This window comes from Gouania willdenowi, chromosome 12 (genome assembly GCF_900634775.1).
Source record: "Gouania willdenowi chromosome 12, fGouWil2.1, whole genome shotgun sequence".
Classification (NCBI taxonomy): domain Eukaryota; kingdom Metazoa; phylum Chordata; class Actinopteri; order Blenniiformes; family Gobiesocidae; genus Gouania; species Gouania willdenowi.
This window is the reverse complement of record NC_041055.1, coordinates 24,333,354-24,353,258: the sequence shown is the minus strand read 5'-3', so window position 1 is coordinate 24,353,258 and position 19,905 is coordinate 24,333,354. Positions and strand designations below refer to the sequence as shown.

At 35.4% G+C, this 19,905-nt stretch overlaps 1 protein-coding gene across 1 annotated transcript in view; it reads right to left on the bottom strand.

Annotated features, from left to right (window-relative positions):
- The window catches only part of eng (endoglin), a 55,720-nt gene that overhangs the window by 21,387 nt on the left and 14,428 nt on the right, over positions 1 to 19,905 (bottom strand). Inside the window, exons 3-4 of the mRNA XM_028462160.1 lie at positions 12,521 to 12,663; positions 2,541 to 2,654 (exon numbers count right to left, since the gene is read on the bottom strand). Of these exons, the coding sequence (XP_028317961.1) occupies positions 2,541 to 2,654; positions 12,521 to 12,663 (257 nt within the window). The remainder of the gene's footprint in view (positions 1 to 2,540; positions 2,655 to 12,520; positions 12,664 to 19,905) is intronic.

The window sequence follows — 19,905 nt, the reverse complement described above, 5'->3', positions numbered from 1 at the left end:
AAATACTTTACTGTTTTTCTTGGAAGAAACAAAGTACAGACGACCAACAGCTAGATACAAGATTACAGCATATCATTTGGCAAACAAATGTCCAACTCAGTGTCCTCACGAGAACTTTTTCCAAAAAGTTCAAGACTGCCAAAGCCTCAAAGCAGATCATTTATGTTTGGGAGGAGGAATCAAATTGATAAAATGTTCACCAAGGCTGTACTTCTCAAGGAAGTTCAGAATCTTAATTCAACATCCGCAGGGACAAGAAGTGACAGTGGCTGGGCAGAAGGTAAGACTAATATTTCCATCAGTTCACGGGAACACGATGCACTGCAATCACGAGAAATGAAAATCTGAATAAGACACAATGGTGCAACAATAGAACAGGCTTCACTCTTTTAGGGACAGAAATTCAGTCATCTTTATATATATATTTAAACCTTTTTTTCATGCAAAAATCAAAACCCTGCCTTCAGATCAATACATTTTGGCATTTTTACTTTTTATTTACATTTATTCTGTTACCCTAATCAACATTATTCCAGATTGCTCTAAATTAATCAGTAAACTAACTCCGACCCTTTTAGAATTAATATTGTAAAAAGATTATATGAAACACCAAAATGTCTACAAGGTGATGCCATCCGTCATTTTTTTTTTTTTTTTTTTTTTTGTGACAATAACGAGATTGTGAATAATTTAAAAACCAATGTGAACAAAAACTATATCAAAGAATAAATTGATATTTTCATTAACTAAAAAACTAAACTATTAAGTTCCCAATGGATAAAATCTAATCAACTAAGTTGTTTTTAGAAGGTATCCAACCAACACTACGTTTGTTGCGTGGAAAACGGGACAAGCCGGTAAGTGATCCAATAGTACAGGGGTGTTAAACTCATTTTAGTTCAGGGGCCAAATATGGACCAGTTTATATGAGCCACAGGTTTTTGGATGATAAAAAGAGCAAATTCAACATTAATGGTTTGCATTTCCACATATAAATGATATAAAATTGATCAAGTATGTGAGTATTTTAGTCCCTGCAGGAACTTGGAGGAATTTGGAGAAATTTCGTGGCATTATTTGAGGAAAATTTGCCCGATTTTGGAAAAAATGCGAGTTTGTTCAACAATTTGAGATTAAAACTGAGCTCTGCAAATATTGTGGATTATACAAATTAATATCTACAGATATCTACAAATTAATTAGTTAGTATTTCACAAAATGTTTCATGTTCTTACTGTTGTTTTTACTTTCTCGAGCGTGCCGAATTTGATGCTCTAAAGGGCCAGATTTGGCCCCTGGGCCTTGAGTTTGACACGTGCAATAAGAAGTAAGCTGATTGTGTTTGCGGTGATCAACTGCAAACACAATCACTTCAAAACTGTCTGTGTATTTATAGACATTAATACCATCCCATATTACGATGATCAATGGTAAATGAGTTTAAAAAAATGCATAAACTCTTACGCTTTATAATTTAGTCGACTATATCTCAACTACATTACCTTCAACATTATTTATATAGCGCAAATTACAAGTCATCTCATAGCGCTATCAAAATATACATACTATATATACAATATACTGTATATCTCTATATCGACTAAAATCTTAATGCTATTTAGTTGACTAAAAGTAGACTATAAATGATATAGTCCTGATGACTACATTTCCTGCAAAAATTAAGTTGCATTTAAGTCAAAAGACTATATATATATATATATATATATATATATTTTTTTTTTTTTTTTTTAAATACAGTGTACTTTCAATGACAGGTGTCTGTGAAAATGATTTTTTTGTTAATTATTGCAATAAGGTATTAAAAAAGACATACTTTGCATCTAGATTATGCTTTTTAACTACCGATCAGCACGTGTAACGCTTTCTTCATGCACTGCACCAGTAAATATTCCTGACTACATTGTTCGCTGCCCTCGCAAGCACAAGATACGTTTTTAAACGCACACAGTGGAAAGTCTAACTGCCTAATTAGCTATTCAAATTAGCTTTTTTTTACACCAGCAATTCACCCATTTCTTGTTTTATGCCATATTTTCCACTTTTCAAATCAGACCTATAATCTCCGTATGATGTGTAAAAAGTAGGACTCCGAAGCTTGATTCAAACGTTAATTTTACAGCCAAACCTATCAGCCTCTCTTGTTACTGATGATGAAAATCGGCAATAAAAACAATGTTTAGCTGTGAACCCAGTGGGGGATATTCAAAGGAAATCAACACGGCTCACTGTTTCTCCAAACAAAGAGCAGAGCAGCTGTGAAAAATCCTACTGTATATAAAACAGCTGGCGCTAGCTAAACACCAGCTAAGTGCATCTGGAGGAGTATGAAAATTATACATTAGTTAGAATGGTAGCACTCACACTGGTGCCCAATGACCTGATCATTCCTACTAATCTGCAATTGTTCAACAGCGTCTCGTAAAAAAAAAAAAGAAGAAAACTGTTGCATGACAGGAAACTGCAAACATGTTTTTCATTTAAACCAGTTAAGAGAATATCTAAGATTTAAAAGTACTCACATAAATGTTCACACCACTGTTAAGGTTGTAGAGGCCAGTTGCGTGCGATGACGATGTGAGGATGAGGTTCATAGGCCTCGCGTTGGTCATCTCGAGAGAAAAGATCTTGGGATTCTAGAGCGGAGCGAAAAAGAAGATTACACAAAGGAAATGGATAACAACTACTGCACTATCCAATAAACTCAGAGTGCTTTTTTTTCCCACAAAACTGAGCAACAGAGATGCACAAGAAATGCTGAAACACTTTACGCGATGCCTTTGGCTGCGATTCATTTACTTTTTAACTGTGCTGTCACACAGCAGAGTATTGGGTAAAGTTTATGCTGCCTTGTCAACTGACTACACAACAGCTATCATAAATCCTGCTTCGGTGCGAGTCAGTGTAGATGAGGAATGTTTCGAGGGAAAGTATCCTCTTACTAATTAAAATTAGTCACTTAGTCTAACGTCAAAACAACATCTCAGGTTGTTATTTCACATCGATAGGCTACATTCTAAAAAGAAAAATACAAAATGTATTACACTTTCTTACATTTCTTATTGATGTCACTGTTTTTGTTTAATTTTACCAAAAAAAATAGATACTTTAAAATAGTGCAAAATAACTCAAAGATGTCAGGTAGCCTATAGCTAACAGCGATTATTTATATAAAGGCCTGTGCAGTACCACAGAAAAGGAAATAAGGCTACAACAGGGGTCACCAACATGGGGCCAACGTGCACCAGGTAGCCCGCATGGACCGTGTGAGGTGCCCTCAGGAGCTCTTGTCACCAATGGGCTCCATTTAAACTCTGCCAGGTTTCAAACTCACAAAGATAAATGACAGATGTAATCAGAACTTTAGTAGAATTAAATACTGCTAGACTTGATAAGTAGTTGTAATAAATTAACCATCTTAAAATGTTAATTTTTTTTATTTTTTTTTTTACTAAAACAATGTGTTCAATTGTTGCAAAAATCTTGTTAAAGATATTGCTAATTTGGTGTTTAGATTGTTGTAACAATGTTATTTTAAGTAAACAAAAAGAAGATTTTTTTATAAAATATTACAAACTTGTTGAATTGTACAAACAAGTTTTACAATTGGTTAAAACATTGTTCGTGGATGTCAAAATAGGAACATGATACCTTATTAAATGTATTAAAACAATTGCATAAATTCAGAAAAATAAATTGTTGCATGTTAAACCGAAAGGTTGGTGACCCCTGGGTTACAACTATGTAAATATCAATAAGTCTGTATCATTAAAGCTTGCATATCTTCCTATCGATATTATTGTGATGAGGTCTCCTGGCACATCAATGGAGCTAACAAGCTAACCAGCTAGGTAAACAGCCATAATGGAGGTTAGCTAGGGATCCCAGAGATAAGCACAGACATAAAGCAGACATATCAATTAAATGTGATTTAATAACAACCATGATTGTATTCTTGTAGGGATGATCTTTGGCCAATCTAATCTACTTGAGCTAATACTTAAGCTAAAAAGCTCTTAAGGTACTAGCTTGACTGTTTTGACATTTCCAAGGCCTCTAAAAAATAGCAGGTGGACATATTACTACTTCAAATAGTAACTGTGTGGAAATATTGGCTTTGTTTATAAAGTATTGATCTTTAGGAGGTGTTTTCTATTTGTAGTAAGGAGTAGTAGCCTGTAGTCCCAGAATCGTTACTCTAGCTACAATCTGACGCAAAACAGTGAAACATCCATCCATCCATCTTCATACCCGCTTATTCCTGTTTAACAGGGTCGCGGGGGTCTGCCGGTGCCAATCTCCGGCTCCCATAGGGCGCTGGGCGGGGGTACACCCTGGACAGGGCGCCAGTCCATCACAGGGCAACAGTGAAACATGTTGGCTTAAACAAAAAACTATTGAGTTCAGTCGAGTTCTTTTACCAATGTACATAAATATAGATATGAAAATGCCATAAGGAAAAAAAAAACATGTTGGCAAAGTAAAATATGTTCTATATTCTGTCACCATGATTGAATAAATAAATGGAATTTCAGCTGCAATACAAAATTCATCCACCCTAAGGCTTCGAAAGCCAGATTTCAATAAATTACAGTATAAATTTATTTTCACATGCACAGTAATTTGGTAATGCTACTTATTATTACTTTTGGTTGCAGATCTAAATGATTACCAGGTGAGGTTAATTCATATGGCACATAGATCAGTCCCTGTGGAACAACTATGCAAATCCTGTACAAAACAAGCAAACAAACCCATTTGTTTAAGTGTTCTTTGTCCGTTAGAATACTTGAAGGGCATTTAAAGCACTTCAAAACCATGATGTCGTTTCTTCTTAGAACCCATTTTGCCATGTTAAGTGCCATCAGATCACTGTGTAGGATTAGGCACCATAAAAATGAAAGTTAAAGGAATGTAGGTAGTAGCAGCGCAATCTGCTAAGTAAAAAAAAAAAAACTATTGTTAGATCTTTGCTGAAATATGGCTTTCCCAGATGGCAAAAACAGTACTTGCAATTTCGCTAAAGCGCACATAAAAACCTATTAGCGTAATCAACCACATAATGTAAGATCTCATTAACACTATTTTACCCATTGTAACACAATGTTGATTTGATTTGCTAATCAACCACACAGTGGCTCTATAAATCAGACCTAATTGCTATGCTCCATATGTGCACACGCTTAAGCTGGTACCACTGAGCTTTATGAATCTAAGTGGTGGTGAGTAAACCTTTCCACAGTGGAATAATAAGACCTGATACTTTTTTTTTTTCTGAGACTGACTTCATTCCAATAAATCCCAGTTCTAATTACTTCTACTTCTGTAATAGTCCCTGGGATAATTGGCTTCTTAAAAGTAAAAGTCATGAATTTGCAATCCATTCAACTTTATGACACCATGTATTAGAAACTGAACAATAGCTAGAGAGAGAGAGAGAGAGAGAATATTTCATTAAAATTAGATTTTAGTGGGAAGTTATTGTTTACAAACACCTGCTCATATTCAACATTTATTATTTTAAACCTTTTTTACTATTTTAATCTGCAAGAGAATCAGTTCCAGACTTGGTTTAATATAAAGAGAAGCATGCTGGGAAAACAATGTCAATGTAAACCACAACTAATATCACAATACTTTTTTCTCAAAATGGCGATATACAACATTAATCTCAATATTTTTAACTCAATAAAGTCTTACCACAAAGACAACTCTGGGTTAAATTTGCCAATGAAAATTTCCACACAGACACATTTATTACCAAACAGCAGATGTGCCACATTTGGCTTTTTCTCCTATATGGGACAGCACGTGTGAGTGAGATCTGTAGTGTGGCTTGTTTAGGGGAAGGTCTGGGTACACAACCCATCAAACTGTGCTTTTCATGCTGTTCTGACAAGCAACAAAAGCAGCGACTCCTAAAAAGAGTATTTTAAGACAAAATAAGCTAATAAATTATATCTCACAAATATGGAGAAATTGGAAAAGATACTGTAGAGTACTGACTGTACTCTATGAAGTATGGTGTGATCCATATTGTGTGATTGTATGAATAAAAACAAGTTAAAAAATATAGAAATATCTCAATATAGACAATATTGTCATTTTCTATATCGCCAAAATAGAAAACTCGATATATCTTGAATCACAATATATTACCCAGTCCTAAATACATTTTTTTACTTACTACCTGATATAGCAGAAGAAGAATAATTCATCTAGGACCAAGCTATAAAAAAATATTGGGCACCTTCAGACTAAATTAAATCCAAGGACACCATTGGACAAATCCTCCAAGCCAAGCATAGATGGATATGAAAAAGCAGCTCACAGTGACTACTATATTGGCCCTCATAAATGAGTTAAGACTCATCTTTAAAAACACTGCTGAAGGGGCCAATGCAGTGCTCGTGAAAAGGTGCAGCATGTGGTAATGAATGGTTTAGTGGTCACCACTACTTACCAATGCGGCATGTACATCTCAACTCTTTGTGAGCATTAAAGAAACATTGTTGCTATAATCAAAGGAGAATATGGTGTTATGGCTTATTTAACAGTCAAATGTCTAGCGTTATATGTTGATCCTACATGATTAGGCAGTAGTATTTTGAATTCCAGGCAGTCCTAAGGCAACAAAAGCAGGGGAAGTCAAGGTAGTGATGAAATAAAGATGTGACTAGAGATGGATGTGTGTTGAAAAATAATGGACTGAGAGATTTGCCTATAATAAAATGCAACTGTGCAAGAGACATTGGGGAAGGTGACCATAAAAATGAGATACAGCTGTATGTGCTTTTCAGATGCCAATGCATTTATAATGTAAGTGATGCCGTGTGAATGTGGCAAAGACAGAGACACAGGTAATCTTATTTTGATAGGGCACTAGCTTTCTATCTTCTGTGTGGAATATTTATCAATTTAAAATGAAGACAGACAGACTGACGTGACTACAGAGAAAACATCTAATGACCTGAGTTATAACATTGGTCTCAATTTATGTCATAAAAATGCATCTTCTACCTATAAACTATTTTTTTGAAACCTAGATCTTTCAGAAAGACAATAGCCTTTATGACATATTTGTCTATATTTAAACTATGTTTGCCTTTAGATATAGCAAAACGCTTTTACAAATACCACAACAAATTTACAATTTTGAAAACAAATACACAATTATATAAAAACAGCAAAAACACTTCAACAAATTCCACAACAAATTCACATTTATAAAAACTAATACACAACTAGCTAAAAAAAATTACAATTGCAAAATACTTCTACAAATTCCACAACAAATTTTACATTTTCAAAACAAATACACAAAATTAGCTAAAAATAATTACAATAGCAAAACACTTTTACAAATAACACCACACATTTACAATTTTGAAAACAAATTTAGTTTTTAGCAAAAACAAATGTACAAATGCCACAACAAATTTACAGTTTTGCAAACAAAAACACAATCATCTAAAAGAAATACAAATAGCAAAGCACTTTTACAAATATAACCACAAACTGACAATTTTGAAAATAAATTTACATAATTAGCTAAAAAAAAACACATTTCAATAGCAAATGTTAAAACAGATTTACAATGGCAACTTTACAGCTTGCCGTCAACTTTCAATCTCCCTTTCTGTATGATTTAATGGAAGAAATGAACAAATAACTGCAACACTTTTACAAAAAGTGAATGAACAAATATGGAAACACTTTTACACGTACAACTTGCAATTGTAAATCTGTTTCAACATTTGTAAACGTATTTTGCTATTTGCATTTTTCTTTAGCTAATTATGTAAATTTGTTTTCAAAAATGTTAATTTGTTGTGGAGTTTGTAAAAGTGTTTTGCACTTCTCAGCCACCGTACAAAGGTGTTCCCAACTTGTGTATAACCAATAGAAAAAAAATCTTAAATCAACTTTATTATGCTTCACACTGACTTTTATTTTCTTCTGTTTCTATTATTGAACAGTAATCTCTATCTGTCTGGTCTGTCTTCAGTCTTTTGTGTGGTTTATTCTCTGCAACTTAAGTTCCTGTGCTTTCAAGATACAATTGTTTTCTAACTTTCCATTTTTTTTTCCAAGAGCATTTTTTGAAGGGGCCAGTGTTGATGTAGTTTCCAGTTATTCTTTTGGCTCACTCTTTTTACTTGAATTGGCTCCACTGGCCCAGTCTCGGCCTTGTGCCAAGACCCTGACTAGCCAAGCCAGCGTGTGACATCAATGGACCCTGAACAAGCAGCTCCTCCCAATGAATTCTCCGTGCCCTGAGCAGCTCCCTGAGCAGCTCCCTTGAAGCTCCGACCATAATTCTCTGCACGGTCAAACTGTGAGAGTCAACCGTCCTTGACAGGTTGTAAATCAGTAAGAAAATAAAGGGATGGAGAAGAAGGTGATAAGAAAAATTAAAGGACAAAGAAGGGGAGAGGCAACACCCCAACTTCCCTGTGATGGTAGAGCTTGGCAAAAGATGAATAAGCAGTCAGAAAAGAATTGAGGTATTTCAAGATATCTTGCGTCCACTTTTGTCTCCTTTGATCAGAGATGGGCAACCTCTATCAGAGCAGGGCCCACAAAAATGTGATTGTCTGATCCGAGGGCCACATTATCAACATTTATGTTAGCATTTAGAATAATGACCAATCAGAGCATTTATACGGGGAAAAACAAAGGGTTTTATCTTTGTAGTCCTTTTGTGTGTGTTTTCTTGGTGTTTTTTGAGTTTAATTTGTCTATTTTCTTGTCACTAAGGCAAATTTGTATTGCCTTTTTGTTTGTTTTTCAAGACATTGTGTGTTTTTTGTTATATTTTTTGTGTTATTGTCATTTTGTGAAATTTCTTTGGCATTTTGTGTGTCTGAAGTCCTTTAGGACATGTTGTTTTTTAGTCGTTCTGTGTTTAAGTGGTTATTTAGTGTGTCTTTGTTATCATTTTGTGTACTTTTGTTGACATTTCATGCATTTTTGCTGTCGTTTTTCTGTGTTCCTGGAGTTTTGTGCGTGACGTTGGGCTTCATATAACTATATAACTTCCAACTTCATGAAATACAATTTTGTTTTTGGGGGGCACACAAAATTAGACTAAGGGCCTCCAGTTGCCTATGTCTGCCTTAGATGATAAGATAAAGCATCCAGTGAGGGTTTCTAAAGAGATCAGGATATATACATATTTTTGCAACAATGTCTATTGCATCATTCAGATGACGGGCCAAAGTTATTTGATGAACTTACATAAACCTCACAGAGTTCAACTTCAAAATCCATTTTATTTTTATATTTTCAAGATATATGGGCTTTTCTTTCGCAAAGCCAAGGAACTGGTACAGGATTAAAAGCAGTAAGTATTTTCTGCTTTAATAGCTTAAGATATCAAACTGCTTTCCTGAAATGAAATGTACTTTTCATTTCGGGAGATAATAGGCATCAATCTTTCAGGGGGAAAACTGAGCTATGTGCACTATACAAGAAGAAACACACCTCACACTGATTAATCAACCTAAAGGATTTCGTAAAGCATTAAAGGAAGACTTGCAAAAAGAACACTTACTCAGAGAAGGGGTCCCTTCAAGAAAAGAAATTCAGAGAAATGTCCTTTTTGTGTCTCCCAGAGGGAAATAACTTTGGGCCTCTCTATTAATTTTAAAGAGGAGATAGATGGGAAGATGGATTGTGCCATTTTCTGACAGTGTTTTAACTCGACAGCATACATCTGCTTCACTGGGAAAAAATCTTTACCAAGAGAGGAAGTCCAAATGGAGCAAAAATGAAAAGATAATCAATGAACAGCTGTTGCCAAATAAAACTTTTGTGAAAGTATTGTATTAGAAAAAAAAACGGGGTGAAGAAAATATGTTGACTGATAAGGAAATGACTAATGTTAGCTGAACGACAGTGCTGGACAGTGAAAAATGTAGTAGAGAAAAGCAATAACAACATATAGATTTAAAGTTTTCCAGGGTTACTTTTTTATAGATTTACACCATAAAGTTTTGAAAATCATAATAAGCCAATACATCTCTGACTATGGTATGTGTCTCAAGCTAAACTCACAAACCAAGCTTGTATAACTCTGTAGGTTTGAGAAATACTGTGTGCCTGACACACTACTGTATGTGTGCTAGTACTTAGTAGTGCCAAAGACTATATTTTAAAGGGTTTTTCTGATTAAAATAATTTATGCTGAAATATGGTACGTAAATACACATGTATGAGATTTACACATCTTCAAAAAAACAAGATAATACTGAGTCAGATTGGTTACAATGAGGTGTCAATCAAACTGGAAGAGCCATGAGGCCATTTTCTCTAAAGATGAGGATTTTTAATGATACGGTGAGCCTCACAGAGCAAAAAAGTAAGAAGAAATTATTTCTTCTTGTAAATAGGACGTTACATTTTATTATTTCTTACATCAGTTTTACTGTGTTTTGAATTAAATGCTGGGATTCATTGGATTTCTGAATGTCTTAAGAAGATTTTGAGACCACTTTTGATGGAATATATGGATTCATGGTGAGGAGTGCTGGCCTGATTATGTCGCATTTTTACTCCCAAGTTTGACTAAATAATTGACTGTGTTTGCTGTGATGGTTTTGTCTTAGAATGGTTTGTATGGTTAAAAATGTAGGATTCTAAGCTTTCAAATTGCATATGATACTTGTTATATGCTGCTGTATTTCAGAAGCATTTAATCCCTTAACAGCGTGAATGAGTGAAAACATGCAATTTGACCTGTATACACACACATATGCAACAAACCTTTAAAGGGGCAATATAATGAAAAAATCCCTATATAATGGTTTTGCTATTGTGACATACATCACTTTAGCCTCATTCAGAGGGCCAAAGTGAAAAAAGTTCTGTTTCCCCCCTCCCTTGTTATTCCACATTTTGTAAAAAGTCCGCCCCAAACGGGCGAGTTGGATTTTTCTCACCACGTGACGTCACATCACGGAAACTCCTCCTCCTGATAATCCTGGCTCTTCCTACCCTATAAGAATGTGAGCTCCTCCCTCTCAAACTACACAAAATGTGTTCTCTGCATTTAACCCCTCCCTGAGGAGCAGTGGGCAGCCACAGTTTAGCGCCAAGGGAGCAGTTAGGGATAATATAAGGGACTGATCAACATCCCACAGTGAGGGACCAGGGAGATTCCAACCAGTGACCCTCCAATTACAAGCCCGCTCCCTTAACCACTAGTCATAGTCATAATATATTTACATTCATTATATAGATAATTCGAAGCGCAATGTGATCGCTCACAATCAGTTCCATTTTTAGGAGCCATTATATTGCCTCGTATTGTCTTTGACATTATTTGAAGTGTTTGTGATCCAATGTGACGCAACGGTTGGACAAAACAGTGGACTATCGTCTTAAATGGACTAGTTCTGTGGTCAGACTAGTGCGGATGACAAGAAAGTGACATAGCAACTCTGGTGAGTGTTTGAAACAGCTGAAACAGATGACTGACTCCGCTACTGCAGTGATAAACACATACCATGGAGCAGCGTTTGTCTGACTCAGAATCACAATAACTGCCTAAATAGCTATGTGTTTTACAGTACAGTGTTTTACAATGTGCAGTTTTTTTTGGCTGAAAACAATAACAAGAGTGTGTGGATAGCAAACAAAAATTGCAATGGTGATCACCCTCTCAGAGTGAGGCATAAAGTCAGCGTCTGCAGATACTTCCACTTATGCTTATGCATAAAGGCTCCAAAACAGCCTGTTTTTAGAAGCATCATTAAAGTGTGTTTCAGAGGCTAAAACTCCAGAAAACAGGCAAGTTTGGGAAAATAAACCTCAAATACTATGTTGTTGGGGTTCTTAGAACAAATGGAGAGGGGTGAAAAATAGCATAACACTGGACCTTTAAAACAAACAAAACGTCAGTGGTAGAATACACTAATTTGTGTTTGGCATCCACAGGTGTTCCGAATTGCAAACAAACAGACAGTAAATGTAGATTTTATGATACATTCAATGTCCTGTTTCTTACAAAGTATGACATTACATTATCAAAAGTGTGAACAAGAAAAAATATAAACTAGAATACACTGCTTCTGACTTTTCAGCATGATTGGACATGACTTGCAGTATTTTCCTTCCAAAAAAAAAAAAAAATGTGATGAATGTGCTGACAAAACCATTCACATATCACACAACGGCACATTGGATTTAAATGACAAGTCTGTTGTGGATGAGAGACAGACCTATCATTGATTCCAAGTTATGTTGTACTTTCTGACAACTTTTAACCCTTTCTAACCCTTTTTTTGCATTGTAATTACACCCCTATCTGTCTAGGTTTCCTTTGTGTTGGCTCGGTGAGGCAACTTTGTAGAAAAACTCCTCATTAAAATGTCTAAATTACATTTGCTCAGTTTCTTACATCACACTCACTGTCAAGCCTGTTTTGCCCTTATCAACTAGTTCACAATTACTTCAATTTTTCCTCACTGCCTCATTTGTGTAACCTTGTCATGCTTACCGTGGCGTCAAAGTTCAAGTCGAGGATGTGCACCTCTGCCATGTCGTCTCTGATGAAGCTGGACCAGCAGCCAATTAGCTTCTCACTGACAGACACCCACGGGTTGTCATTTACTTCTTTTGGATCGCACGTCGGACTTGAAGCTGAAACAAAATAAAAGTACTAATTGTAAACAATAAGAAAGGATAAGAATGGGGAAATTGGGTTTCGAAAATAGCACATCACACATTGGGAATACATAAATCAAACATGACTGACAAGAGTAGAATTGTAAATAATACAAAAACAGCAATAATAATAGGGTAACACTTTATAATAACTATCCGTTCCATCCGCAGTTAATAGATCATTAATAAACTGTTAATTAATGAGTTATAAATTGATTACGGATTTTTGACTGTGCGTTATAGACAGTGTTATAGACAATTACATATTAGTAGTTACTGTCATTTAAAAGTAATTAGTTACATTACAATATTACTGTCTATGAATTGTAATGCGTTACACTACTTTTGAATTACTTTCATGAAATTAACCGCAGAAGTATAAAGTAAGTAAGCTGCAATAATCGAGTAAAATATAGTTTATTGCAGCTGATTATTATATCCAGTGGAGGGTGATGTGGTATAGCATAAAGACTAACAACTATATATAATAGGCACAGTGAAGACTAATGGCGCAATAAGTAATAATGAATCACAAAAGCAGACAAAATTAAAGTCTGGTAAGTTATGATAAAGAAAATGTAAATATCTAAAGTTTAGACCTATTCATATGAAACACAATAGATCTAAAAACAAATATAATGTAACCTATAGCCTTATGACTTGACCAGACGCTCTTTCTTTTTGTTTTGATTCTTTTATTCTCTTTTTTAGTGCTCTGTTTTTTACTGCTGCTAACATGGTGACCAGTAAAATTGTAACACTGTTTTCTTTGAGCGCTCAATACAAACCAATCACGAGATAACATGACCACCAGTCAAATTGATGACGGCTGCAATGGCTCCAGTCAGCTTTGCTATTGTTTTTAGCTGCAAGCTAGCGCCATTTCTACTGTGAATGTGCCAGAATACATTAAGCCCTACCGGTATTAGCGTTAGGTCGCTGTTTGAAATAATAACGTTGGCGATTCCACTGTTGACAGAGGCTGCATATCCTCACCACATACTCTGCCACCAGTCTCCTTACATCTCTTGGTTCAAGTAGCACGGCAGACCGAGAGAAACTTAATTTCTGCTGATATGTCTGACTCTTTTCAGCGCTTTCGTCCTCTGCGCTCTTTCTCTTCGCATCTCTCTCTGTCAACTTGGTGTTAGCGTGGCACTGGTCCAGGTGTTTCTTCAAGTTACTTGTGCTGTTTTTCACATCTCAGGTTAAATTGCGTTGTAACGTGCGTTACTGAGATTTGTAACGTGCATATTACCAAAATTCTATTAGAAATGTGTTACATTACTGCATTACAGCAAAAAGTAATACATTACTGTAATTGCGTTACTTTTGTAATGCGTTACTCCAACACTGGTTATAGATAGCCAATAGATAACTTAGTTAGCAATGTATAAATTACTTGTTAACTGTATATTAAGAATTTATAACTACACCTTATAAATTAGTAATAGATCATGAATACACTATTAGTAAACTACTTTAATTATCAGCTAAAACGTTAGATGTTACTGGGACGTTATTCTAAAGTTGCAACTATTCCTCATTTAGTAACAGTTAGTAAACAGTTAACTACTAATTAACTACTCATAACGAATAGTAAGTATAAAGTGTAACCAATAATTGTATAAAAAAATAAAAGTAACAACATATGGACATGTATTTTTAGAAACATACAGTAAGTATAATGTAATTGTATTAAGTATAATATGAAGTAATATATGACTAGATAAAAAAAATAAATAAATAAAGCAAAGCAAAGAACATAGTTCTAATTCAACTCTTCACACTGAAACAAACGTTTGTTAACAATCAATAACAATTTTGTTATTAAAGTTAATGTTGAAACTCAGAACAGAAAAACGGGTTTTAACTCAGGTAGATTATTTTTTATTAAAAAATTGGAAAGCTTCTCTTCAGTTTATGGATTTTAAATGTGAATGCAAAACTAGATTTCTTATTTTATTTTTTATTGTATTTATTTTTATTTTCTTTAAGAAATGCTGGTAACAGTTTTTATAAGCATGTCAAGGCGACGAGCTGCTCTCATTCATCAAACCTGCTCACTACTCTCTGATGTAAAAATTCTGTTTAAACCAAGCAGAAATGTCTCGGGAGACTAAACTGATTGAGCCAAAGGTAGGAGGTCATAGGACAGATGCGGCATAAATTCTTTCATCATAGATGCATAATGAGTGTGTGCAACTGTGATAGATATGAGTGGATATATGCCTTTACTTCAGCCTAAAATGGTAAGGGACAAAACATTCTTTAGCAACCTTCAAGGTTTAACAAGTGAACAGAGTATTCTGAACATAATCAAGGATTTCTCTGTCCATCCTTTCCTGATTTCAACAGATATTAAAAAAAAAGTCTGACTGTGACATCGATTTAACCTTTATACCTTCATCTAGAATTGCTAGTTAACTAGCCAACAAAGGATTGGTATATGCATAAAGTAGAAAACGGCGTACCCACAATATATACTAAATTATCCGTAGGCAATATATGTTCAAGTATCCTCAAAAAGAAGCTTGTGTTGAGATTTAAGTTTGGCTAGTGTGATGCTGGATAAAAAAAAAAAAAAAAGCCAGTAATGAGGAAAGATGTGACATGAAATGTTTGGAGACAGAAAAGAGGAACAAGGAGATGAGCCCGGAATATCTTTGCTTTTCGTAATGTGTTAATTCTCTTACATACAGTAGGAGTGCACCATCTTTGATTTGGCTCTTGCCTGAGCTTGTATGGTAATAATTGTGCAAATATAATAAATATTAGTCTATTGGTTTGGTTGGTTGGTTTATTTATTAACAAAAAGAATTTGAGGTTATCCCTGTGTCGATATGACCATTAACATTTTTGGTAGCATCACACGTCAGATCATTGGCTTTCAGGAAGCAATAGTGAGTCATTGTTACTATTTAAGGACAGACGAGCAGAGAGCTGAGGAACCAAATAATGCGTGTTAAAGACCTCTAACAATGACATAAATAGTTATTGATTTTTTTTTCTTTACAACGAAACCAGATTTTCTTTGTTTTAACACCATTTACAATGATAACATCTAAAGCAATCTGTAGTCCAGCAGTTACAGTTACTGCGAGACGCCTGACCTTTAACAAGATGTTCTTTTTAGAGTCACTCTATGTGATGACACATTTGTCACTTGGAGGTTTTGTACATCATCCTGCTGTTTCACATGCTCACTTTTGAAGTGCAGCTATTTTTGACGATTCCACACTCATTTGCTTTCTCTCATTCTCTTTCCTTTCACACCCAAAGGTCAAGACTGGTTTCCTGTTATTCTGGCCCTCTGTGTTAATGTCTGTTGTTCAATATCCACATCCATTAAGTTATTTCTTACGTGTTCTGCTGTGACAAGAGTCAACGGCCCATGACTGCCACACTAGAGGTCTTGGTATAAATCACTATGGCGTGTGTTTGAACGCATGTATCATGACTTCTTTTATGAGTCACCGTAGGATATGAAAAAACATTTGTTTTGCCCTGTTGACCCCGGAAATGCCAATGGCCTCGCTAAGCGGTTTGCTGGTAAATGAGGTATAGTGGAGTCATTCCGTCCCCTGTCCTCTTTAACTACTTCTATCAGACCCTTCCATTTCCCATTCCATGTAAAGACATGTTTATAGATGCTGGTGGTTTTCTATTTAGCCAAGAGGTATCAGTGGCAAGCGTAAATAGAAAACATAATGATTACACAATGAAAGGGAATCTGTATTATCGTCTGTACTCAAAAGAATTGAGGGAGTACTAAATAGATATACAGTAGAATAGATTTTATTTTGCTCTGCAACTGTATACTGTTAGGTTTAAAAGAAAGTCTCTTGCTTTCAAGACCTCTGGGGAAACATGCTAAATGACAGACATTTGATATTTATCTTTTCAAATTTTTTGTAGTACATTTACAGTACGCATTGTAACAAACACTTTAAGATATACAGTATCTGGCTCAGCTTGACATTGACCATGTTCTGCTTCATTCAATAAACAGGACTGATTTTAGATTTACTTCAAATTGCTGTATTTTTACACTCACACTGGCCATGATGTTTTCAGTGATAACTCTTGGTCTTGATGCAGGATGGACGCTTCGGCGGGGATTGATTTCTACAAATGAACCACCATCCTTACTTTGACGGATAAATAAATGCAGAAATGTGAACAATGTCAATGAGTATTGAAATTGCAAAGACCATTTTATTGGTTTGTGTCTTAATTGAGTGTGTCACAGGCTGTATATAAGTGGGAACCTTCCGTGACATCGGGTTGTTGCTTGACGGGGTGGAGCTCAATAGGTTTCTAACCACAATAGGCCAATAGACACATTGGTTTTTACTCAACTGGTGAACAAATAAAAAGACAATAAGTATACATCATGAAGTCGTACGTCATTTACCTCAACTGACAGTAAAAAGGTGTACGTGGTGGGCACGTCAGTCACTCAGTCCTTTAATATCCCTATAGTAGCCAAGTACTGGACTTGACTACTACAGGGATATTAACTTAAAAACTACAATAAGTTTTAAAGTATTGCATGAAGTATTATAGATTGTTCTCCATCTCACAAAGGTACAATCACCAAGTCAATATTCACTCAGACTGAGCAGCCCAAAGTCACCGACATACAGTAGCCTCAAGCTAAAATAAAAAATTGGCATTCCTTGTGGACAAATATGAACCTAGAATCTTTAAATATTTGTATTTCCATTGATTTTACCATTGGACAAAGCCCACAACATCTGCAGCTACAAGTGTAGCTTTAGTCTTAGATTTTCCTTCCGTCATTATCTATACATATATGTTGACACATTTATCCTTAATTTGTACACCTCATTAACATATCAATGCCTACAGATTGTAAATAAATGACCTTCAGTAATGTGTTTCCATACTGGGACGCTGTGGCAATCTAAGAACACACCAAAGCCAAAACTATTATTATTGATGAAAAAGGTGATATATTATCCAGGTATTAACCTGGACATGTGAGTAAAATAAGTGTCATGAACTGGTATCTTCCAAAAAGTAAAGTCTTTTTTACTACCTTAGCCTGGAAGCGTGCTATGTTTTATCACTGTATTAATTATGGTAATTTCCATGTTTAACAGAGGAAGAGTAGCCAGGCCAACAACACTCTGCTAACAGACTGCCCATATATAATAAAGTGATATCTCCTCTGTTTCAGGATTTAAATTAAAACACTGTAATTAATTCAAGATGCTAACCTGAACCTCTCAAATGAAGTTTTACCGTCCAGGAGGGACTAGCATAATTATAAAGAGTGTACTGTAGCTGAACTGAGGCCAGGGGCTGAGCATGGTCATTAGGGGAGACTCAAAGGTGATTTACAGTATTATTACCAAGTACAAAGGTGCCTGACTGCTGATACTTTAAATTAGCAGAGGAAAGTGTTTCCCCAGTGAAGGCAACTGCTCTCTAATGGTTGTGGGTGCACATGAAATCCATAGTGGTTAAATAAAGAATGTTTATAGACTGTCTGGTAATTCTGAACCTTGCAACGAAAGGCCAGGTATAACGTTTAAAACGTGTCACACAAGGCCCGGGGGCTAAATCCGGCCCACAGGAGAAAGTAAAAATGACAGAGAAAAACGTACATCATTGCGTAAATTATAAAATTATTCAGTTGTAGATATCTTAGCTCCACCAAATATACATGAATACAAATTTCCCATGCTTATATCACATGATGTCAGTAATTTTTTAATCTCAAATTGATGAAAAATCCTGCAAATTTCCTCAAATTAGTCTATTAAATTGAATAACAATTGTTCATAATATCAAGAAAATGTAAGTGAATATACGTTTAAGGTCACTTAATGCTTGTCAGTCTCTTATATACTTTATATGTAATTTATAACTTTACAGAGGTGTAAAGAGTACTGATATATCTTACTCAAGTAGAAGTACTGCTACTTGATTGAAATTGTACTCAAGTGTAAGTAAAAGTAAGTCATACATAAAATACTGAAGTACTGAAGTCGCCGATTCGAATCTCACCCAGGCCAACACTGTTCCCTGGGAGCCACACCATGTTTGCCCACTCCCCCTCAGGGATGGGTTAAATGGAGAGAACACATTTTGTATGTGTGTAAAAACATATATGACAATAAATAAAGGCGATTCTTCTTCAATTACGTTTAATCTGGTTTGTTGGCTATCACGTGATGCATTTGATTGATGTCTGGATATTGAATTTTTTCTAGTTAAACAAATAATAATTTACTCAGTAGGGTTGGGTGCAGAAATGTAACGCATTACTTTTAATTATTTTAAAACTTACTTAAGTACAAGTTTACTGATTTAGAAATACAGTAGTCCCTCGCTATATCGCGGTTCACCTTTCATGGCCTCGGTGTTTCGCAGATTTTTTTTACAGTGCAATTTTGAATGCATTTTTTTTTTTAAAGAGTATGAACGCGCATTGTGTTCTGCGTCCTGATTGGCTAACGCTGCGTTCACCCACCAGCGACACATTGAACTCTGTGAGTTTCACTGCCTGCTGAAGTGAGGAGCTGCGCTCCTTTTTCTCCTCTCATAAACATAAACCACCAGTGAAAAAAGTTGGTGTGATTAGTGGCTATGCTAGCTCAGTGCTACAGAGAGAACTTTTACCTGCTACTACCACCTCCTCGCTAATTCTCCTCCACGCCTAATCCTTCCTAGTCTGGTCCCGGTTATAAAGGCCATGTCATACAGCTCCAGGTGGTCACACACAGCTTCTACTCCATGGTTGAATTGTTGAACAGACCGGTGTACGTGTTGACGGCCTGACTTCATCATCATCAAAGACTCTGATTGCGTTCGGCATCAATGTCTGATCGCTAGCAGTGACTCTGAAGTGCTGTATGTTTGAAAACAGGTTTATGTTTTAAAATCTATGAAGGTTTAACTTTGAGAGTGTTTAAACAAGAGAGAAATGTTCATTCCTGTTTAAGAAAAGCGTATAAAGTGTGTGGTGAGGGGTTTTACAGTCTTAAAACATGTATAATAATTGTAAAAAATAAAGCTGACTACTTTGCGGATTTTGCCTATTGCGGGTTATTTTTAGAACGGAACCCCCGCAATAAACAAGGGACTACTGTATACTCAAAGTACAAGTACCCATAAAAGCAAATCAATTACAGTAATATGAGTACTTGTAATCTGTTACTTTCACCTCTGTACCTGTAAGTGCAA